Below are 25,297 nucleotides of genomic sequence, written 5' to 3'. Positions count from 1 at the left end.
ATTGAAACTAGAATAGATGAAGTAATATAAGGATAAGGCAGGATGCCCGCAATCTCACCGAGAGAGTGACCACAGCGGAGGCTGCCCTACACGACAATGTAGAAAGCACGACGGATCTCAAATCTAAGGTCCAGGACCTGGAACTGAAGGTAGCAAGGCTGGAGGAGAGGTCGGAGGATGCGGAAGGGCGAGCCCGCCGCAACAACATTCGAATCCTGGGGGTCCCGGAGGGAATGGAGGGCCCGGACCCAACAGAATTGGAGATAATGCTACAACAGGAAATTGGGGCCGGCAACCTGACCCAGGGATTCTCGATAGAACGAGCCCACAGATCTCTGCAAAAAAGACCTCCCCCGGGCTCGCACCCGCGCCCAATGATCGCAAAAGTCCTAAATTTCCGCGACAGAGAGACAATACTGCGATTCTCGAGAGAAGGAGGGGAAATCAAGAGACAGGATGCTAAGATAGTCATGTACCGGACTACACTCCCATAGTGCAAAGAGCAAGGAACTCATTCATCCCGGTGAAAGCAAGACTACGAGAACTCAACCTCAAGTACATGCTAATGTACCCGTCGCGCCTCAAGGTAATATACAAAGGAAAAGCCATCTTCCTAGAAACTCCCGCGGCGGCGAATATGTGGCTCGAGCACAACCACCTTGCAGATGACAAAGAACGGGCAACGAAGGAGATCACAGGCCACTGAACAATCAAAAGCAACAGGAAATGACCGATGCTCGCACAACGCAGGAAAAACCGCGGCACCACACCAAGAACCACAGTATTATGAAAGCAACATCACGAGCGCCGATGACCTCGACACACCCCTTCAGGAAACGTGGAGGCCGACCGCCAACACAACCCACACCGGGAGGCCTGGAAAGGCCCAAAAGGCTCGGGAGCCCCCGAGTGGTGCAAGTTCGAAGCAACTGCTGGGGTTAGTTCAAAGTTGCACAGTTTGTTGTTCTCATTCATTAGAATGAACGTTACTATTTTTGGTAAGTCTCCAGATGGACCGGGGGGGGGCGGAAATCGAATGGAAGACGCGGGGGGCCTGGGCTCTAACCCACACGTACAGGAAGGGGCTTCAACAACAGAGCCGCGATCACAAATGAGGCAGAGGGGGGGGATGCAGGACAAACCTAATATCCCTTTTGAACCACCATGACCTCAACAGCAATTAAAATAATGACATGGAATGTGAGGGGTCTGAGAACATACCTTCGCAGAAACAGAATTAAGACTTACCTATATAGAAAAAGGGTGATGATAGCACTGCTACAGGAGACCCACTGCACGCAGACTGACTAAACGCCAAACTCACTGGGGGGGATGGGGGGGGGGGGAACAGTGATTTGGCACCACTTATTCCAAATATGCAAGAGGAGTTTACACCTGGATACACCGACAGCTCCCATTCCGCCTGGTCAAATCAGAGATAGACCCGGAAGGCAGATTTGTAATGTTATGGGGGCACATTGAACAGACGGAATTATGCATCATGAACTCCTACTTCCCCCAACATCATCATACCGGCCTACTTTAACTCACTGTATCCCAGAATTACGCAACACAGAAGCGGCTTGTTCATCAAGGGGGGGGGGGGGGGGGGGGTGCAATTGTGTACACGAGCCAACACTGGACAGGTCCATACCCCATTCGAAAGGCCCACCGGCAGCAACAACAGCGCTGACTGCAATGATAGACAGGCTGGATCTGTCAGATGTATGGCAAGAAACACATTGTAACGCTCACCTGATTCCCGTAGAGGCGCCGGTCTTGACTGGGCGTATACCGTATCTTCAAAGGTGATGTGTAACACACGGCTGGCTCTTTGGGCTGGACCTCTGTGCACTGTATGGCTGACTCGAAGGGTAAGATGTCTGCAGATAGAAAGTATGGGATTAAGGAACTGGGTTATTGAATGTCTCTCTCTTCTTCCCTTTCTCTTCTCCTGTAGAACCCCAAAGGTTAACGCTCTCACCTTAGGTAAGTGAACGCTGTGCTCTCCATCTGCCTCGGGGCAGGGTGCTGTAACCAGTTTCTTCACTGGATAAGGGGAGCAGGCCTCTTGACTTCAGAGGACTGCTGTCCGTCGTTTACTGCACGAACGGTAAGTTTCGAGTAATTCTAATGTCTTTAAAGTCTTTAGTAATGATGTTTCTTGTTTTGCAGGGTTCCGGCGATGGCGGATGACGGGCTGAAGTGAGTTGAAGATGGAGCCCGTGTGATGAATAGAAGCGCCTGGAAGCACGTAAGTAAGCGCTAGTTGCCTGCTTCACGATGCGCTCTGTCTTTTTATTTTGCAGGTACAAGTTCGGAGCGGCTGCAGGGTGCCGGAATACCGACTGGGTTAGATGTGGAAAGGAGTAATGGCACGTGAGTATTAAAGTTCCCCAATGTCTTTAAACGCACCTTGTTTTGTCTTTCAGATGCGGGATGCAGCGCCGAAGGCCTCCGGAGCGTGCAAAGAGTTGGTAAGCTTTTGTCTTTCAGATGCCGGAATGCAGTGTGAAGACCTCCGGAGCGCACGAAGAGTAGGTAAGCCTTTGTCTTTCAGATGCCAGAATGCAGCGCGAGGCGTTGGTGACAGCCGATGGACCAGGTAAGTGAAGAGCTGTCACTGAAGACCGTAATGCTAACCTGTTCTTTCATGTCTTTATAGGTGTTGCTGAAGACTGGATTCAGGATGGTAAGCCTTTTTCCTTAGGCCCAGGATCAGATGCAGAAGACACGATGAGCGTTCTGCTGCAGAGGATGCAGAATAACGCAAAGCAAGATTCATCCATCGGGTGTGGTTTAAATAGCCTCCTGTAGTGCTTAGGTGTCTCCTTCCACAGCCACGCCTAGGTAAGAAAAGAGTTCCTGCTTTCCAGAAGAGTTCCAGTGTTCTGAATCTATGGAGTGGCTCCTGCCCCACCCAACAGGAAAAGTAGTTCCAAACAGAAGAGGATCAGAGGCTCAACTGGCAGGCAAGTAAGCAGCATGGTCTGCTGCAGGTAAGTCCACCCAAGCATTATGAGCCCGGCGCTTCCAGCGGTGGGACTGGGCATATTTATGAGCCTGGTGCCACTGGCGCCAGGACTGGGTCCAAAAGGTCCCAATTGGGACTGGTTGGCACTCGGAACCTGGGTTATGGATCTGCTTCCAAGGGAGTTGGGAAAACCCTGACCTTTTGGAAGCAGAGATCATGACACACATCCAGCAACGAGAGGCTACTCATACTACTTGTCCTCGCATATCATACTACTCGTCCCCGCATAATCTACACACAAGATTAGACTACATCCTTATAGGCAGGGAACACTTACCCCAAGTGGAAGAGGCACAGTACCTAGGGAGAACCATCTCTGACCACTCCCCACTTTTAGTGACATGGAACCACAATGGCCCAAGACCCCCGATCCCCATGTGGAAAATGCCTGTGGATGCCCTGACGGACCAAGCCTTTAGAGAGGGATTACAAGAATCTATAGACAACTACATAGAAGTTAACACAGGCAGCGTGGAACTCCGAAGTACAGAATGGGACGCTCTAAAAACAGTGATAAGGGGGGGAACCATTGCAAAGGCCGGGGGAATCAGGAAAATACTCCGGAAAGAATTAGACCAGGTGGAGAAGGAGATTGAAAGGCTGGAGGCCACCCCCACAGGCACTCAGCAGGGAGAAATTGAACTCCAGAAACTCAGGGAGAACAATGCAACCGCTTGGAGCGGGCTAGAAAAGTTTGACTACACTGCCAAAACAACATGTAGAGGCGGACAGACCGGGCAGGCTACTGGCCTGGCTCTGCCAAAAGGAACATCCCAGACACTCCACCACTACACTGCGGGACGAAGAGGGGAACATGCATCACATACAGCAGGACATAAATAACACCTTTAAATGCTTCTACGAGCACCTATACTCCCACAAAGAACAGGTTTCCCAAGAACAGATAATGGACACACTGGACGAGATAGGGCTCCCCAAGATGTCCCCGGAACAGGCCAACACACTAGAAACAGACATCACACCCGAAGACATAACGGAGGCCATTAGGTCCCTGGCCTCGCGCAAGGCACCTGGCACAGAGGGATTGCCCTCAGAAATTTATAACGCTTATGAGCCCTCCCTGACGCCCCTGTTACATGAGGTATACCAGGAAGCATACGAGAGGGGGATACTACCTGAGAGCATGAGAGAAACACTGGTGGTCCCGATCGTCAAGCCCAATAAACCGGCGGACCGGTGTGACTCCTACCGCCCACTAGCAATGCTTAATTATGATGTGAAAATCTTAACCACAATATTAGCTAAGCAGCTGTCCAGAATTATAAGAGACATAATACACACTGGCCAGTGTGACTTTGTACCGGGCCGCAATACATCCATGAACTTGAAGGCTGCAACACATTATAGCACACACCGACAATGATAAGGACTCATGTGCACTACTTTCCCTGGATGCCATAAAGGCGTTCGATTCCATATATTGGGAGTGGATAGTGGCTGTACTCAAGGAATTTGGCTTTGGACCGGGGTTTATTAGAAGGATCACAATACTATACGCTAACCCGAGAGCAAGGGTGAAATCTGGAAAATACGTGTCAGAGGCCTGGGGCATACAAAGAGGGACCAGGCAGGGCTGGCCACTGTCCCCAATGTTGTACATACTGGGACTGGCGCCCATAGCCATTTACTTCAGAAAGCAATTTTTCAATGCCGGTATAAGGCTGGGAGGAATAGATCACGCCATCTCACTTTACGCAGATTATGTACTCATATACGTTAGGAACCCACCATACAATGTGCCCACCATGCTAGATGTTTTGGATAATTACTCCAGGGTCTCAGGAATCCAATTCAGCAAGCCAAAATCCTGCCTGTTCCCCCTAGCGGCCCTGAGACATGAGGACATGGAGGCACTCCCGGCAGTGAGGATAAAATGGCAGACCACCTTGTTCCGATATCTCGGAATCCAAATAATGCACACCCCTGCACTGATGCATGAGCACAACACAAAAGCAGCACTTACAGCTCTGCGTAAATCAATGAACTTCTGGGTGAAACACCCCCTGTCAATGATGGAACGGGCCTCGATAGTCAAGATGATTGTACTACCAAGGTTCTTGTACGGGTTCCAGAATGTGCATTACTATATCAACAAACCCTTCTTCCGACTGCTTGAAACGTTAATAAAAGGGTTCTTATGGGGGAAAAACAGACACAGACTAGCGCTGTCGACGTTAGCCCTACCACACAGCCAGGGAGGAAACAAACTTCTAAATCTGGAAAAATATTACCTCGCAGCCCAGATAAGCTTTGTGACAAAATGGCTAGCCGATGAGCCCACATCTGAAACGCTCCTGTTGCAAGCAATGATCCTTCCGTACCAACTGAAAGAACTGGTCTGGACACCCTCACAACTATTGGCAAATGTACCCCCCCCCCCCCACCAGCCGCCCTGGGGGAAAAAGATATGGCACAGAACGAAAATGCTCACCCACTCACGGAACACCTATGCACTAGAAGTATCACTGCTCGCAGACCTTTGCAAAACGGCCACAGATCTGAAACAAATCAGATTATGGGAAAGAGAGGGGGTCTACACCTGGGGAGACCTCTACAAAGAGGGCACCTTCAAAGAGTTTGCCTCACTACAAGAAATAGACGACATCCACACAAGCCAGTTCCTATGGTATCAACGGGTTCGCACTACAGCACGACGCAAATGGGATACATTGCCTTAAGAACTGGACTCTGACCCATTCTTAACGATGCTATATAACCTGGGGGAGGGCAGCAGACCAATATCCCAAATATATGGCCATTTGAGTGACATGCCCAACCCCCGGAGCATGGAAATGAAAAACAAATGGGAAAGGGACATAGGCAGAGAAATGACAGAGGGCGAGTGGAGAGCAAAGCGCTCACATTTTCCAAAGAAGTCTCAAGAATCCACAGATTCAGACAGATACAGCTGAACGTACTGCACCAAACTTACCTGACCACCCACACCGAATAGCCAAATTTAACAAGCAAGCTCAGCCGAACTGCACTTGGTGTATTGGTGGGGGGGGGGGGGGTGGCTGGGCCGACACGATACATATGCTGTGGGAATGCCCCAAAACTAGGTCGCTGTGGGGCAAAGTAAAACAGACGTGCGAGAAGGCAGGCATGACCAAATACAAATGGACACCAGAGGAGTGCCTATTAGCCAGATTGGCCAAGCTTAAGCACACGGTACAACTCATGTACTTGGCATGCATACTGGCCAAAAGAACCATTGCCATGTCCTGGAAAAAAACAGCGGGACCACAATACAAAATATGGCACAGTGAAACGGAGCGGTGGATGTTAGCTGAGACCAAAGCTTGGGAGGATTGCGTCACCAGATCCACTGATGAAACCAGCAGGGAGCTCAAGGCATGGAGAGAACTCACCAGACATATGTTCTACCCCTCCGACGATAAGCCCCCATGAACTAAAGGCCCCAGGCTAAGCATATCCCAGGTGAGGCCACTGGAGATAAAGCTGGCCCTCCGAGGACACCCCCCCACCCCCTTTAAACCGTCTGACTACCCCACCCCCTCCCGAGACAAGAGACACAGAACTGTAAGAACAGAACATGGAGACAGTTGTTTATAATAATGTTTAATGTTTAAGTTAAAATGCATTGCGATCATATATGTGCATGGCACTTTTGAATGTCATGTAACTGATATCACTGAAAAATGCAAATAAACAAATTTAAAAATTAAACAAAAGGGGCTTAAGGTGCCATCTTGAAAAACATGGCTCCCGCGATTTTTAGCTACCAGTGTTCGCTTGGGAAAAATCATGATAGTTCGTTGTAAAACCACTGCCACCAGCCATTTCGATAGGAAAGAGTAGCATTTGACTGCTACATGAGTTTCTAGACAGAGGATACTAGGTAACCCCCTCCAGCACTCGATAGGAAGATACTGTGTGCTGGGTCTAGGTATTTAAAAAGACTAGTAAAGTCAATTTAACCATACATTCTCTGGGAAACAGTAGTTTATCCCAGACAAGGTATTTGAACCTTTGGGAAGTCTAAAAAGACATCCCTGTGTCACTGCACTAATAGTGCTGTGTAACACATGAAAAGATGATGCCTATGGAGTTATCTAAAACTCCATAATCAAATAACACAACAGTAAAATACTCATGAAAATACATGAAAGGGTGCGAAAAAAGGCTCACAATCTTTCCAGGTAAAAAAAGAAGTCCTCAAAATCCAGCAAAGTTGCTGGGGGTCTCTAAGGTGAAGGGAATTGGGACATTTATGAGAATTCGCCCTAACACCTCCATCTTCACCCCCTCGCACTGCCTGCCATTACAGGCAGGGACCCCGCCCCGAGCCTGTGACATTTAGGCTGTGGGATGGGTCAAGAGCCAATAAGATTCCTCAGCAGGTCGGATTTTCCAGTGCCCATTGGGGAAAATAAATGACATGACTTCAGGTCAGTCCCACTAATGTCTTTAACAGGGCATGGGCATTTTATGTCACCCGCCACGGTACTTGCACAGCACTGTGAAGGGCAATGGGGATGCCAACCATATTGTTGCTTTTGCAGAGAATATAAATATGTTCCATTATTTCCCAATACAAAGACTACATTTGCATTCTGGAGTGAGTAAAGGGCCCTCGTTCCGTAAAGCAAATGTAGGACAAAAATAAATTAATTTCAGGACCCAGAGGCTCTAGAAAATTATAATAGCTGTACCCTAGCGTCCACTATTGGCAAGCCACCACTGGTAGTGACTGGAATATGATATTTTAGGAACCATTTTTTTAAAGCCAAAAAATGAGGAATGATATTCGTGGGAGTAATTTATTTAAGCCGATATTGCATTTTAACTTTTTTTGGTACTAATATGACCACACACAACCTGTTAAACCTACTGTCTGTCCGCTATTCAGTCCTGGTGTGCTGCAAATGACCTTTGCCTCAACACCAGCAAGACGGAGATCATTCACATTGGGACCCCTGCTTCTGCTTTCCCACTCTCACTCTGCCCGGCCTCCTTTGGCCCTCCACACGCCCCCAGTTGCGAGGCTAAAAACCTTGGGGTCATCTTCGACTCCACTCTCTCGTTCCCTTCTCACATCTCGAACATCTCTAAAATGTCTATCAGCTACACCTCCTCAGAGGTACTATACCTTTCCACACTTTCCCCCAGCTCCTTACTGTCTCTAGAGCCCTGGTTCTCTCTAGGCTGGACTACTGCAACAGCCTCTTCCTCAAACTCCCTGCTTCTACCATGCGCTCTGTGCAACTCATCCAGAATAGAACCGCAAGACTTATCCTTAGCCTCAAGCCCAGGGACCGCTTCTCTCTGGTGCTGGAATCCCTTCACTGGCTCCCCATGGCTGCAAAGATCATGTTCAAGACCCTCTGCATTGACAACCAGGCTTTCTAGGGCCTGGGACATACCTACCTGCACGACCGGAACACACTGCGCCTGAAGATAGTCTGTCTGTTCCCCCTTGTTTTCACCCCAAAATGCACTTGCAGAATCGCCATTCAGGGCTATTCACTGTGTTTCAAAAGTTAAATACATTATATACACTTACTCTGCCTGTGTAAAACATTACAGTCTCAGAATTTCAAGGGGTCTAAGCGACAGTTGTTTACCCCGCCCCCCCCCCCATGTTCCCACCCTCGAGCGCTTGCCTGTGTATATGCGCTTTATAAATAAACATTACCATACTTAAAAGCTACAAAATCTTCACATCCTACTTCACTAAAACTCTTTCCTCCACCTGGGTTAGCTTGACTACTGTTCCGTCTTCTCCAGGGCCTCTTGTTTTGTTTGTTCCTCCCTTGACACAATTCTCAATTATACAACCTGCACGCTGCACAGTCTCCTCTGCTCCTCTATCACCTCAGTCCACTACAATCCCATTAGACTTGTCAATTCATGCTCCTCTGTATATGTCCAACGTAATCTCCAGTTACTCCTCACTCTACACCTTGCTCAACCTGGAGTACAATCATGTCAGACCAATTGGCCCACCTATGACCCAGTAATAACATATGACATGTACATATGACATGGTACGGAGACATCTGGAAGCAGATGGGGGCAGAAACAGCTCTGGGTGTGGCTTTAGTGTTCTCCGCGGGTAAGGAGGGCGGCGATGAAGCAGCTGCCCTAACCGGACCCCATCTCCCTGGTGGTGTATCATTGTGGGCTGCGGCAGTGAAGTGCTGAGAGGAGCCCTCTGCAATCACCCAGTGGTCAGCTGTGGCCTGGACCCGCTGTGCGCACAGCACCAGACGTTAAGCAGAGCCGAGTTAGTGTTGCTATATATAAAACAGTTTATAGGTACTTTTGACAGTCACTATTTCGAAATACCAATATGTCGAATCAAAAGTGCTGACATTTTTTAGAATGCCTTTCATTTATTTTATTTTTTTTTTTAAAACCTTTGGCCGCCCCAACCCCGTTTTTTTTTTTTTTTTTTGCACACTGTCGAAATTTTTTTGGACATATTGACTGGATACCATATATAAGAGCAGAACATCTGGAAGGCAGAAGCCCTTCAAACACCTCGCAAAGGATGGAGGAGGACCTGGGATACGGCAGCAGGGGCCCCAAGGACAAGGTAGCAGTCAGGCAAGGGAGCACAGCAGAGAGCTTGTACCTCCTAAATGTCAGATGGCTGGGGAGCTGCAGGGCTGTGAAGGAGAATAGGTGGGTCCACAGGCACTAAAGAAACTGCAGAGGAGCCTACAGGCACTAACAAGGGGCCACATTGAGCGAAGGGGAGTTCCCTATTTAAGTTTCACAGTTTGAAAGAGGAGGTGTACACATAGGCCCCAAGGAAAGCGCCGGGGAAGAGGCGGTGCTGAGGCTCCCTCCAACACGGTGCTGCATAATGTAGAGTAACAAGATCAAAGACATGCCGCCCACTCCCAATAAGGTACAGACGCGGGAGGACACAGTCAATGAGCAAAGGTTTCTGAGCAAAAGTGACCCAGAGGTCCGACATCCCCGGCAGGGGAACAGCAGGTAACCAAGGAGGTCTTCAGGCAGTGCTTCCATAAATACAGCGAACAATAAATCATGGAAACACTTGATTCACAGCTATGCATTATACGAGCAGAACATTCCCCAGTCTCTGCAGGAGGTGAAAAGTGACATAGCAACTTTAGAGAACAGACCGAAGCGGCAGAAAGTGCCCTACAAGACCTAGTGGAGGACACTAGAAAAACAGAGGTCTTGGTGGAACAGCTAGCGAGGGTTACGCAGAATTTGGAAATACAGAGTGAGGATCTGGGAGAGAGAATTTTATTTTTAAATATACATTGTTTGAGAAGATCCAATATAAGAAAAAAAAGACTGAGGGAGTGGCGGATGAGGACTTGCGGGAGACATCACAGCAGATTTCTGCACACCTATTGGAAATGGAAAACTGGACAGATATACAGCTAATAACATAGGGGTCCTGGGAAATCCCTCTGACAGACATTAGTCCTGGTTACAAGAGCCTTACCTCAGGTACTCTTGTTCAGAGGAGAATTGCCTAGCATTTCAGTGCTGGACTGCCCCAGGGCAGGAAAAAGACAGATATGTTTTGGATATTTCGACCTCTGTGAAACATAGTGAGCTAAAGACTCTGGGTAAGTCTCTCGTAACCAGGACTAATGTCTGGCAGAGAGACTCCCAGGACCCCGCCCTTGTAATTTGCAGATATACAGCTTGACTGCACCCCAAGAGGGGTGAACCTGACGCCAGGCCACGGAACATGGCTGGTTTATCTCTCTTTTGGATATGTCTCCTGTAACCGCACCCAATACGTCTTTTAACAGGGGTGTTCAAAAGGAAGAAAGCGGAGCAATTCTTGAGAAGAGAAAAGACGTATTGGGTGCGATTACAGGAGACATGTCCAATCAGAGGATATCCATATAGATTTCAGGCCAATTGCCAGGTAAAGCAGGGAGGGGTTCTCAGCCATCTGGGAGTTGCCTGTCTTGCCCATTACTGCCACAGAGGGGTACACCGAGGGCAGGTATATCATGACAGAGACCGACACGGGGAAACACGCGTAGAAGAGAATATAGGCAGATTAAGAGTCAGTTAGAGGTGTTCCAAACCAAGAGGGCAGAGCAATCCCTGTAATACCTGCAACAAAAGTATTACATCAAGGTGATGAAGGCGGACAGTCTATTGGCAAGGCCGGTGAGGAAAAAAAAGAGCGTCCAGGACGATCCTCAAAATCAACACTGGGCACAGAGAGGAAAGCTCTCCCTCTAGGGACATTATAAAGTCCTTCACGGAATTCTATTCAGCATTATACTCATCAGATTGGCCCGTTGAAAAGGCTCATGGGTCCTGTACAGAAGATCACACCGGTGGAGAGGGAGGAGCTAGAGGAGGATAATTCACTCAAGGAAGCAAGGGCTGCAATTCTATCTTTGCCGGGTAGTAAGGCCCCCGGGCCAGATGGTTTTCACAGGATCTTTTATAAAACAATAAGGAAGTATTGACCCAGATTATTAGTGCCTCTTCCTTCAGGAAATCTGGAAATCTGGACAATTTGCCCAGACAATGGAGTCCGATTAACATGGGCACGCAAATATACACTAAGATATTGGCATCTCGCTTGGAAAAGGTACTCCCTAAATTGATCGATCCTGATCAGTCAGGATTCATCAGCAAACGGAGCTGGTCACCTTTTAGAGAAAGCCAACATAACCAATACCCCGGCAGCAACACTTGCATTAGACTCTGAAAAGGAGTGGAACCGTGTAGAGTGGTCCTTCCTTTCCCGCACACCAGAATGGGCTTCGGGTCAAAAAATGTTACTGGTGTTAAGGGCCAACTGTCACCTACCCTTCACCTGGCCAAACTCACTATCGCCAACAATCAAACTATCACCATTCATCTAATACACCGACCTCCGGGCCCTCTAGGTTCCTTTGAGGAAGATCTCACGAACCTATTATCTGACAACCTAAAAATCTCCTCACAATGCATTATACTAGGAGACTTTAACCTCGGTCATAGCGACCCCCTAGATTTGAATGCTGCACTAATTAACAATTTCCTCGAGGAACTAGGTTTCACCCAAAAGATCACAGAACCTACGCACACTAAAGGAAGGACCCTAGACTGGATTGCCGAACACAACTGCCATACATCTATTATTTCCATAAGGCCACAGCCATGGTCGGACCACTACCTGATCTCCTTCACCAAAGAAGCTAGGCTCCCCATGAATACTGGTAAGACAGCTCTGGCCGCGCCCATCAGAAATAAAAGAATTATTACTCCAGAAAATCTTGTCCTCCCTATCTAAACTCTCTCTCAGACCTGACTGACCCAGCTACCATGGTACAAGTGTATAATGAAGTGATGCTTGCATCACTAGACACCATTGCACCACTGAAGGTCAGAAAGAGCAAACCTCGACAACACCTAACCACTTGGTTCACACCCCACTTGAAAGCCATAAGACAAGAAAAACGTCTAAGTGAAAAAATCTGGCATTCAGACCCCTCAGACCTTAACAAAAATAACCTGACCAAACTCTCCACCCTCCACGAATATACAGCATGCTCTGGCCAACAAGATAACAATGCTCCAGGTGAAAATTAATAATGAAAAAGATACCATTACCACCACTAAGACTGACAACGAAATACCACCAAGTCTGATACTAACCCCACTTCCCCTCTGCAATCCATCCCTACCCCACCCACACTACCCACCTCTAGCTTTCACTTTCGCAAAGTATCCACCAAAGAAGTGGAGAAAGTTATACTCTCCATCAAACCGTCCAACTGCCACGCGACCCATGTCCAGCCCAACTTATAAAAGATGCTGCCTGCGAGCTCTCCCCGTTCATTACCAAACTTATAAACGCCTCATTCATCTCAGGCACCATACCCAGCAATTTGAAACACTCCTGGGTCCCCCCCCTCCTTAAAAAACAAACTCTTGACCCTGATATCCTCACCAACTACCGTCCCATAACCATAGTGCCATTCCTCCTCAAAATTCTGGATAAAGTAGCTTATCTACAAATTCAGCACCACCTGGATCAAAATCACCTCCTAGGTGTTCGCCAGTCTGGATTCAGACCCCAGCATGCTACTGGGACTGCTCTCGTAGACCTTAAGGCACAAATAGATACACTTAGAGACAAAGGCAGCACAGCACTTCTACTACTCCTTGACCTTTCAGCCGCATTCCACTTGGTAGACCACTCAATACTCTGCCACCATCTGGTCTCTGCAGCCTGCTTCTCCCAGGAAGCAGTCGCATGGATCCAGTCCTTCCTTGATAACAGGATAATGTGAGTCTTCTCGCCCATAGCAGGGGTGGATCCTACACCCATCTTATGCAGTGTACCCCAAGGCTCCTGCGTTTCCCCCACTCTCTACAACATCTTCACAAAGCCCCTTTTCGATGATCTAGATATCACCTAAACTAATTATGCTGATGATACACAGATACTCATCCCGTTGAAGGGGGATTATGACAAGGATTTGGCCTTTGTAAACAGAGTCTACCTCATCATCCAGGCATGGATGGTCCCTCACGGTCTATGCCTGAATGATGACAAAACAGAACTCCTCATCCTAGGTACACCATCCAACATCAAAAAACTAGGCCCCAACTACGCCTCATTCACAACCGACGACAATAATATCAATGTGGCCAAGGTAGTCAAAACACTTGGCTTCCACGCTCTCCTTTGGCAAACAAGTTAATACTTTGGCCTCAGCCACTTCCTATACTTGCAAGCCCTTCCTCTCGCCCAACAACTGTATCATCCTAGCGCGGGCCTTAATCTTATCCAAATTGGATTATTGCAACGCCTTATATATTGGCAGCAATAAACACATCAGCTCTAAAATTCAGACTCTTCAAAACAACGCCTTGAGAGCCGCCCTAAGCCTTCCTAAAAAGGCCCATATATCTGACCTTAGGAGGTCAACTGGCTATCTACAAAAGACAAAATCCTCCTCAAAACTGCATCCCTGGCACACAAATGCCTCAACCACGCATCCCCACAATACCTCTCAGACAGAATCAATAGACAAACAGCCCCTCGCCCAGTAAGAAAGGTCAACTCCAATCTCCTACTAGTACCTAGATTTAGGCTCACCAAGTCCGGTGGGGGCAGCTTCCCTGTTAAAGCAGCTCAATATTGGAACTCCCTCTCCCCTGCTTTAAGAGAAGATCTACCCTACCCACAATTCCGAGCTAGCCTGATCCACTGGCTAAAGGAACAAGACGTCTGACCAGACTTAATAATATTATTATTATTATTATTATTATTATTATTATTAATAATAATAATAATAATAATAATAATAATTTGGCATTTATACAGCGCTATGAACCCTCAGGTATCTGAGCGCTGCTTATTATTACCCACGGTGTGTGGTGCTCATTCATCGACCTCGGAAGGATGAAACGCTGAGTTTGGCGCTGCCGGGATTCGAACCAGCGTTTGCAGGCTCTGCACTGATGGCAAGCGAGCGCTCTACTCGCTGTGCCACTTGACTTGTATCTATCCTGTACCCATTGTATATATGAGACCACACTGCCTTATTATATTTATGCACGTCATACAGATCTATGCCACACACTGTATTCTCTCTTTTTGCCCGTCTATTTTGTCATCTATACAGCATTGTAACCACAGCTGTACCTATCCTTGTACACTTGTAACCTAAGCCTAACAACCCTCTTATGCTTTCGCGCCCGAATACCCCTGGGTCTGGTGCGCAATATAAATAATAAAACAAACAAAGGTCAAATCTCCCAGCAGATAGGGGTCTCTGGAGGCACTAAACAGGGGTGCCCACTCACCATGCTTCTCTATGTGATCGATTTCGAACCACTGCTAGCATGCTGAAGATCAGCACCAGAAATCAATGGAATTAGACTTTGAGGGGAGGGACAAAGTGGTGGCCTTTGCGGATGATATGCTGCTTATGGTCACACATCCAGAAACAACGCTGCTGGAAATCTCTAGGAAGCTCAGTGACTTGGCTCCATTTTGGGCCTGAAGATTAATGCCCAATGTACTGAGGGAATCGTGCAAATACATCTGGACGGACAGAAGCATTTGGTACCTAGGGGTACACATTACTAAGTCCCTGGAATCCCTATACCAGGCCAAATACCCTCCTCCACTAGGGAAGGTGAGGCAATAACTGTCTGACTGGGGGCCCTTGTCAATATCGTGGCTGGAGAGGATGAAGACCCTGAAGATGGCGAGCCTCTCCAAGATCTTGAATTATTTTCTAGCCCTCACAATACCAGTCCCGCATAAAAGCTTCAAGACTCTTCAAAAACAGGGGTGTGTATTTATCTGGAATAAACAGAGGGTCTCATAAGGGATGAATGTGGGTACCCGATTTCCGCCTCTACTATCTGGCAGCTCAAGTTCGGGAGGGCCGCGAGCCAGATATGGCAGAGGATGGAGAGAACAGTGATGGGGAACCCCCTAAATGAAGTTCTTGGGTGTGCCAGGACAGACAGACCTAAGAACATGTATTTAAACAGGATTGCAGCTTTGGTGGGTGAGGTGTGGGACTCCCTGGTACAGTTGGTGGGAACCTTCCCTTCTCCATGGACACCTTCCTTTCGAAAGCCTCAATTTGAGCCAGTAAGGGAGCAGGGGGCCTTTGCACGATGGGAGGTGGTGGGGTGCCGCAAATTGGGAGGCATGGTGGAGGATTAGGACCTTTCTACAAATGCAAACAACAATTCGAGCTGGGGAGTGGGGGCAGGGGGGGGGGGGGGAACCGGGGAACCAGGGGAGATTTAATTACTTGCAGTTGAGACACTGGCTTCGGAATCTGGAGATCACGAAAGCGGTGACTAGGGAGCTCACCCCTTTCAAGGAATATGTGACAAGTAGTTCCTGAGACACGCACACATGATAGCAGGACTCAACAAAATATCTTTGGACTGCTCGACATTGGCTGTACATTAAACAGTGGGAGGGCACCCTGGGACAAGCAATAGAAGGAGCTCAGTAAGGCCCGTCTATGGGGGAGTACACCCAAACTTACTAGGGCAATACAGGTCAGGGAAATGTGGATCAAAGCAATGTCAGTTTACCCCCGTAAAGTTACACAATTGCTACTCGGCAGTATCTTAATAAATGTTGGAGGTGGTGTAGTGTGGCGAGATTGGGACCTTGGAACACATTTGGTGGAAATGCAGGAGTATACAGTCTTTATGAGATTCTGTTAATGCCGCTATCGAAGGGATCTCAGGGTCAAAGGGGCTTTGGCGAGGTCATGCCTGTGGTGATGCCCTTGAGCGTTAACCGTCCAAGGCACAGAGGAAAGCTTGCATGAATCTTAGCATAGCAGCCTTGCACAGAAATGGAAAAGTAAGGCTGTCCCAACAGAACAGGAATGGATGGGCAAGATATGGAATTGTGTTGCTTTGGAGTGGGTGACCTATTCAATTCAGGGAGACTGTCATAAATTCAAGGCAACTGGGAATTGGTTTTATTGTTCCTTGGTAATGATGTTTGGGAAGCCCCGTGCCCACAGAGATTACGGGTTTTGGGTTTGGTTTGAAGTCGTCAAGGAGTATGATCTGAAAGACCCAAACAGATGTCCATGGTTATTGTTGCCGTTTTGGGGAAAAACAGGGGTTGTATAATTGTTGGAAATGGTAATAAAGTTATATACAAAATAAAAAAAATACATATTAGGATGCCAGCACCTCCAACACCGTCCAAACCAATTACATTCACAGAAAGAGGATATTTTCCGGGCTCTGGCGAGAGCCCGTAAAACAAATGCCCATATATGGCCACATCTCACTGTTGCCTAGGAGGAAGCCGGCCAAGAGGACTGTGAAGCACAAGGACTTGGCTTTAAACAACATAGCCAGACATGTTGGGCACTGTAGTATTCCTCGTACCGTGACCAGGATGGTTGGACGACTATGCAAACCAGTGCCAGAATGTAATATCTTTTCTTGGTTCACAAATCTTACTACAATAAGGCACCACTGTATCTATCCAACTCTACAAACCTCTTGGTAATCTTCCCTCTGCCTCCTCAGCTACAGTTGTGCCACCTCATCCGCCCTGCGCTTCCCTCTCACTTCTGTTCTTTCTCCCTTCTTCCTTCATTTGCATGGAATGCTCTTACCCAGACATCTGAGAAACAGTCCACACCGAATTGTTCAAAACCAAACTAAACGCCCATCTCCTCGCCGGAGGGTTACCCTCTTAAACCTACCTCTCTCTCACCTGCTTTCTAGCCAACATGTTTCCCTCACCTCTAACCTGCCTCTGTCCCGCACTTTTCCGGCTTCCACTCTAGCACTTCACCCATCATGGTTACATCCCGAGTACAGCTGGCCATACCACCCAAAACATGTCTAATGTTAATTGTCCTTAATGTATGCAAGACCACCCACGCATTGTCCCAAGTGACCGTTCCATATAATCTTCTCCACAACCTGAGCAGAATGTCACACGAACTCAACACATTGTAAGAAGCTCACTCGCTCACTGCTTCCAGTCAAATCTTGTTTCATGTGTATATTACGTTCTTTAGTGATCAAAACAACATTGTTCCTCCTTGTATATAAATAAAAAGAAAACAAGTACCAAATATGCTAGCATGCAGTAACGCAGAGTGCACCCGCAATGGTTAAGAAATATGGTACCACTGCCACCAATCTTCTTGGGCTGCATTAGGGGAGTAGACATTTCAGAAAGGTAGACGGAATATGGAGAAACTATTCCCATGAAATACTTTCCTTATGGAAGGCAGTAACACATTGCCAGAGACACAAAAGGTGGCAGCCCCACTCCCTGCATTGGAAACCTTAAGGACTTACCATTACCAGTCTCCCCAAAACAAATGACTTTAAGGGATGGAGGTAGAAAAATACCTCCTTCCCAAAACAGTCCAGGTTTGCACAGTCTGCAGATATGCTGGGTGTCCCATTGAAAGAAATCAGAAAGCAAAGTCTGCACAGCCAGAGTAGCAGCTAGGGGAGGCTTCCATGGCCAACCCAAGCGCCTCTTATGCTGCCTAGTGTAATCCCAAAAATCCCAAAAACCAGTACACACAATGTTTAGGCCATTGAGGTGTAGGAGATATTCACCTCCCGGTGTGATCAGCCACTCCCATCTGTCCATATGGCAACATCACAGTTCATACGCTGGCCGTGTCCACAATGTCCTTCCTAACCATCCCAGAGCTCCACTCACCTGGACAAGGTTCAGGCCAGGCATGCAGTTCTTGACTTCTTTGATGAGTTTCACTTTATCGGCTGCGCTGAACTCAGTCAGTTTCACAGTGAAGAGAGTCTTCTCAACCTTGACAGGAGCGTCATCCTCTTCCGCCGCCTGCAGAAACAAACACCAATAATGAAGGGCAGTCGCAGAAACACCGGGCTAAGCCTGGTTAGGGTTTCAAGTTTAAAGATGCGTCGCTCCAAGCTCATCCATACCTGGTCAGCTCCTGGTGATCCGCCCACTCCTGGGAAGGCGGCTCCCATTGGCATCATGCCAACATCCTGGATTTTTAGGGTTTTCTGGTGGAAAACAAAAAGGTGACAGCTTAAACAAGTGATGGAAAAAAATATGAATTAAGAATAACCGCAAACATTAGTATTTGCCACCAAACAAACTAAGAATGCTGCCCATAAAAACAAAACGTGAGCCATTCCAACAACAAGGCAATAGCAACTCACAAGCACAATCAAGGCATGGTGATAAATAACAGGACAGTGCTGGATGAACCAGGGACCTCTTGAAGGGCGCCATTTAGTGACACTTGTCTGAATGTGGTGCAGCCAGTCCACCCGTTGCCACCCACATACCTTTAACAGTTCATTCAGCTCAGAGATCTCCAGCAGTGTCAGGCCTGCAATGTCATTCACTAGCTGCTGGATCTTGGGTGCATACATCTTGGGGGCATTGTCCAGCTGGGGTGTAGCCAAGGCATCATTGCTCCGTGCACAGGTGGTTGCCAGTGTCTTGAGAGCAACGAGCCTTAGCTGCTCTGGCCTAGGAATACAAAGAACATAAATTAGAAAAGATGCTAGTGCCACTTTCACCCGCCCTGCAAAGCATTGTCCACATGGAACTAAGACATGAAGAAAACCCACCCAGTACACCTTCACCAGCAACAAACCCCAGCCCATCCACAAGAAACAGAGGGCCAAAGATGACAGGAGATCACAGTCAGGAAATCTTTACCTGTAAAACCCACCCACACAGAACAGGGGACTTGACTTGGATAGGCCAGATCTTGCGCCACACCTTCACCCGATGCTCCAGAGGGTTCTATGTGATTTCATCGAGAAAATTGGGTCGAATCCAAAGACTTGCTTTCATTTAAGCCATTTGGCGGCAAACATATGCAGGGGGTTGGGGTCTCCCAGCAGTCCCCCCCTACCCCCGGTTCTCCTGTAGCTTCATTACTACACTTGGCCACATAGATTTGCAGCCAAAAACAGATGGATTTGGATTCGACCACATTTCCTGCAATGAAATCCCCCCCCCCACCCTGATCCAGAGAACCCAAACAGCGAGCCAGATAAACTCCAAACCGCCAGGGCTTCTTACCAGCATGAAACTAGGAGCCCGAGGCAACCTATTCATTTTTCATTAACAATGAATTGCATCGTCGGGAATATCTTCCAGAAAATGCAAGTCATGAGAATGTTGGCATTACAAATGCTGCATACCTGCTCCTTTACTGGTCGTATCACTCGTGTGGAGTAGGAGAACCAGATGTGAAGACAATATCCTTCTGGCACAACTTGTAAAGCAGCACGACAATGCACAGCTCACAAATAACTGAAGAGCAGGGCTACAGGCACCACACATAGCCCCTGTAAGGTACTAAAATAGAGTTGCCCAGATCAGATCCCACTGGGGTCACTTTGAACAGCGACTCCAAGTAACAGGCCCTCCTCTGCCCACATCGAACTAAGAACCAGAGACAACAAGTCAGTAGCCAACCAATAACTTTCTGTGAAGCTCACATCTCCCACATGGATCGGAGAACAAGAGGTGAAAGGTGTCCTGGGAAGTAGCTCATGACACCTCGCAGTTAACCAAGAACCAGAATCAAACCTGCTATGATAATCGAAGCAAACCATTTCCCCCATCTTGGCCTGCAGGTAAGCACCCGATACCCCTGCCCTTTTTAGAGCCTTCCGTGTAATTGTTTTCACCCAAGGCGGCCCGGCCCGCATTCCGTTGCTGCTCTTCCCTATTCCCGCCTCCCATGCCCTCCCACCAGCCCCTATTGGCTAATTACACCTTTATCCCGGACCGGTCTTGGGCAGTCCACTGGCTGGCAGCCCCCTCGGCCAAGGGCCTCGAGGCAAAGGGCGACTCCTGCATTGGTGGCTCCAAGATGTGCCTGCAGGTGTCCGCAGTGGAAGTGATGAAAGCCAACAGACACCAAAAAAATGTAAGTGTGGCATGGGTGGGGTGTAGAGCAATTACTCTACTCCAGAAAGCCCTCACCACTCTACCTTACCTCTCCATAACAAAGACTGCCATAGTTTTACAACATGCATACTTAGAGAGATTTGGGACCACCAGGCTAAATCCATTCTTGGCTGGACTGTAAATGTTGCACTGCATTACGCACTAACATACTAGCCAATGTTAACTCGCGCCACACCTATAGAGAATGGTCAAGTTTAGCCTGTGTCACCTTTAAACAGGTGTAATAATGTTGACATGTGCCAGACTTAGATGGAATTCTTAACCTTAGCTTGCATCACATCTAGATAGAAATGTGAATGTTAGCATGCGCCACACCTGGGTGGAGAGCTTAACCTTGGCCTGCGTCCCATCTAGATAGAAATGTGAATGTTAGAACACTTAAATGAAACTGTGAATGACAAGTGCAACACTTGAATGGAATCGTGATCACTAGCTTGCCTCACATCTAGACAGAATATTGAAAATTAGCAAGCACCACACTCCGATTGAATAATGAATGATAGCAGGCATCACACCTGGACATAATTGCAAGAACAGCAATGCCAATTAACCAATCCACTAACAATTTCAACCTTCTGCATACACCTCTCAAACTCTAACCAAACACAACCACAAGCCTAAAACGCAGCAAAGCGCACAAACTTCACTATACAGCAACAACAAAACAAACCGCACAGACTTGCACAACAGCACACGACTACCGACCGTAAAACACACCAAGCCCAGCCAACGGACCCACCGGGCTGAGGCTACCAACAGCACATCACTGATATCTTGCACTTTTCCAGCTCATTCCCACTAACTCACGCCCTTCCCCCCCCCCCCGGCCCCACTTCTCCCTCTTTCAGAGCTGCCAGAGCACCAGGGGACCACTCCGGTGGTGATAATGTTAAAGGATATTTGTACCGTGCACTAACATTGCCATTGAACACCGCCATTAGCATAGGTTGTTCATCCCCTACACTCTTACGAAGCACATGGCAAGTCTGGATTACAAAATTCCAGAGAAGCAGGAAATATGAGCTCCACGCCCATGAAACTACAGATAGTAATGCCATGCTGAAGCATTCATAAGATCTCCTAGCCTCAAGGCAACAGAGCGACGTGCAGAGGTAAGTTCTAGTCAAAGTAGAAAAACATGGCGCCAAATATTTTAGTGAGTGCATATTAGTCTTTATGCTAAATACATGAGAGCCTAAGTAGCCTAGCACTACCAGCGTACATTATGTAGAATTATCAAATGACTTAAGGTGCACTGTTCGATCAATGCAAATAAATATGTCCAGACCGGTGTAAACGCTCAATACACTTGCATTTTTTTCATCATATACGACACATTGTAAAGAAACCCATGTGTGCATACCCAGTTAGTAAATTAAAAGAATCTTATAACGTATTATCATCATCTACAAACGGCTGTGGTGTTCATTGGTAAGTGCAATCACTTTGCGTACCGCACATAACAAATGTCTGTCTGGCTCTTTCGATGCTGACTGAAACATTGAAAGTCATAATTCTGTTGCCTATAAACTCTCAGAGGTGTTTTTTTCGTTCAGTGTCTTTTTACTACAGGTAAGACAGGAAGAATAACATAAGAACCTCACACCATTAATTCCCAACCTATTTTTCCTTAAGGAGTTGCTGACCCGCTCCCATAAAAATGCCCCAACCAGCTTTCAACAGCCTCTCTATCAGGATTCATAGTGAGAGGGAAGGAGGCCACAGAAAATCAGAAAAGTCCAGTTGTATAGAAAAGATGAGAACGAAGGAGAAAGCATCCAGAAACAAAAGGAGGGGCTGTGGGCATGAAACAAGGAGGGGGGGGGGGTGCATGGCTAAATGTGCAGAAGGGAAATCGCTACCTCAGTATCAGAATTCCGCATCTTTATCCAACTACGCAAACATAGCCCACCGCCCCGCCATCGCTGCAAAAGCAACCGTGTCCATTGAGCAAAACTGTAACTGCCCTATTAAAGGCCTCTGGTGAGGCATGTTTCGGGGGGAAAAGAAAAAAGTAAAGAGGTATACCCAGAGAACCCTCCCACCTCCCCTCCCAGGGAACAATGGAACCTTCAAATGTAAACAACGTTGTGATACAGTGGCGCCAGCGAAGCACCTTTAAATCAATCGAAGTAGACCCAACCGTCACTCCCGGGGGTTGCACGGCCGCCCTGTAGCAACCTACCTGGTTGATCCTGCCTGCTTCCATGTACAGCACTTTAGCGAAGGCGCTATATAAATAACAAATCATCTGCCAAATCTGGTAAGAATCAAGATGGTGGTCCGAGAGCCGAGATAGTATAAAAGAGGAGCTGGAATTGTCTGCTATGGATAGGGTATGTGTTGAGTCCCCCCCCCCAGCTATGGGGTTGTGGTCCACGTTCCCCCTTTTTTCTAACTGACATACTGCTAGCTATTCAGCGCCTTAAATCTGCCTCCCCTGCGGATGCCATACGGCTGGCCCTTCTAAAGGAAGCATCGAGTGATATGAGCAATCATATTACCTCGGATGTTAACCTTTCATTTGCTACGGGTGTGATCGCACCCTCACTTAAGCATGCCTTGGTCATTCCCTTGCTTAAAAAAAAAAGCACCCTTGGACCCCGAAGTGCTAGGCAACTATCAGCCCTTTTCACTCTTGCCGTTTAGGATGAAAGTTTTGGTCAGCCCCCTTTTGTCAAACTTTCTAGAGTCCTCTCGGTACTTTACAATCCGGCTTTCGGCCAGGGAGAGGCACTGAATCTGTTCTTAATTCAGTGCTTGACAATCTGGCGCGCCTGGTGGATAAGGGGGGGGGGGAGGTGTCGGAGCCGTTCTGTTATTAGACTTGTCGGCGGCTTACGACACGGTCGATCATTCCACCCTGGTCTCCCGGCTGTCCACAGCTGGCCTGTCTGGCCAAGTTCTTGATTGGTTCTCGGCCTTTTTGGCAGGCCATTGCCAGTCTGTCTGTCTTCCTTCCTTCCTTCTGCTCTGCTCCTGTCTCACTTGTATGTGGAGTTCCTCAAGGATCAGTGTTGCCTCCCATTCTGTTTGATATTTATATTAGACTTCTCCTGGTCCTTCTTCAGTCTCATGGGTTCCTCCATTATTCATATGCAAGTGACACCCAGATTCTGGTCGGACTGGACCTCTCAATCCGAGACAGCTGCTAAAGGTCTTGAGGAGTTAGGGGTATGGATAACATCCAATTGGCTGAAGCTTAATGCTAGCAAAACCGAGGTTTTGGTCGTAGGTACCACCTCTCCTCACTTGTTGTGGACCGCTGACTTCTGGCCCTCTTCTCTTGGCCCTCTCCCCATACCGGTCCTGCCAGTGAGGAACTTGGGAGTTAATATAACTGCCTCCCTGGCCATGGCTGAGCAGGTGGCAGCGGTCTGCAAGGCCGGCCATTTTAAAATCCGGGTCCTGCAGGAGGTTCTTCCTTTTTTCCCACAGCATGCCAATCCCCGTTGGTTGCTGCTCTGGTATTGAGTGTACTGGACTTTTGTAATTCGCTCTATTTGGTGCAGCCTTGCTACTTGATCAAGCGGTTACAATTACTCCAAAATGCAGCGGCCAGATCTATCCTTCGCCCCCCATTCTGAGCACATATGTCTCAGTTGCTGAGGCAATTGCATTGGCTTCCCATTGCAGCTCGGATTGTGTTTAAGTCAATGTGCACTGTACATCAGGCTTTTTACGGTGTTGGAGAGGAGCATTTGCAAACTAAATTTGTGTAGTACGTGCCCCCCTGTTCTCTCCGCTCCCAGTCGGCTCTTCTGGTTGTCGTCCCTCGGTTTAAGGTGGCCTACTCAAGAGGGCGCGTGCCTTTTCTGTTGTGGCATCCAAAGCCTGGAACGATCTTCCCCTTGTATTGCGGAGGAAAGCCGACCACCTTGTCTTTCGGCAGCGATTGAAAACACTGCTATTTTAATATGTGTCCTTACTGAAATCCTCCCTCTTGCTACCAGCGCCATGATTCCTCTGGGCGTACGTGCGCTAAACAAGTTTTGTTTTACTAACATAGTGAATCATTTTAAAGCCTTGGGATGGCTGAAAGGATTTTGCCAAGAATTTTCAATATGAAAATCGAGGAAGGAATGGTAAATACATATGTTGCATAAAATGTTATGAAACCCAAAAGGAAAACGAAGATGGGAATTGATGGAATATCTGGAAAGAAGGAAGCTCAGTTATGAGAAATCAGAAGTCTCTAAAAAAAGCTTCCAGACACGAGCCATTAAGATAGCTCAATGGGTTGAGCGCTCACGCTGCAATCTACACGGAATCGCAGGTTCAAATCCCAGCAAGGCCAACTCAACATTTCATCCTTCAGAGGTCGACACCTGCAGTTGGGTGATATTGTATGGAAATATTTTCTCTGTAAAGATCTTTGCCGAAAGCGCTATATAAATAATACATAATTATCATTATAAAGCATGGTAGTGTAAGAAGTGATAAGCCGCTAAGATCACCCAAGTGAAGCGCTGGAAACACACTGCTGACCAGCATTGCCGTCAAAACTCTGAATCCGTGAAGACTGTTTAGGAGAAAGACACAGGAATCGAAAGGACAAGAGCACCGCTGACCGGCATTGGTGTCAAACGTTATCAAAACCCTCAATCGATAACGATTGCTTGGAAGACAGACCGAAATCGAAAGGACAAGAGGGCTTGGTGCAAGGCATAAATGAATCAGAAAAAACAATGAAATGTAGTCAAAGTAAAAACATATCCGATGACGTCAGTGAAGCATACTTCAGGGGATGCACCAAAGAGGGAGAGACAGCTGCACGGTTCTACAGGGACGGCCCTCTCTCCCAAATGATCCGA

At 47.6% G+C, this 25,297-nt stretch overlaps 1 protein-coding gene across 1 annotated transcript in view; it reads right to left on the bottom strand.

Moving 5' to 3' along the window:
• Positions 1-25,297, bottom strand: part of MRPL12 (mitochondrial ribosomal protein L12) — a 120,580-nt gene that overhangs the window by 74,981 nt on the left and 20,302 nt on the right. Inside the window, exons 3-5 of the mRNA XM_069655276.1 lie at positions 18,839-19,025; positions 18,467-18,550; positions 18,225-18,362 (exon numbers count right to left, since the gene is read on the bottom strand). Coding sequence (XP_069511377.1) covers positions 18,225-18,362; positions 18,467-18,550; positions 18,839-19,025 — 409 coding nt within the window. The remainder of the gene's footprint in view (positions 1-18,224; positions 18,363-18,466; positions 18,551-18,838; positions 19,026-25,297) is intronic.

This window comes from Ambystoma mexicanum, chromosome 3q (genome assembly GCF_040938575.1).
Source record: "Ambystoma mexicanum isolate Mex_15411 chromosome 3q, UKY_AmexF1_1, whole genome shotgun sequence".
Classification (NCBI taxonomy): domain Eukaryota; kingdom Metazoa; phylum Chordata; class Amphibia; order Caudata; family Ambystomatidae; genus Ambystoma; species Ambystoma mexicanum.
The sequence above is the reverse complement of the archived record's forward strand: the minus strand, read 5'-3'. Positions and strand labels throughout refer to the sequence as shown.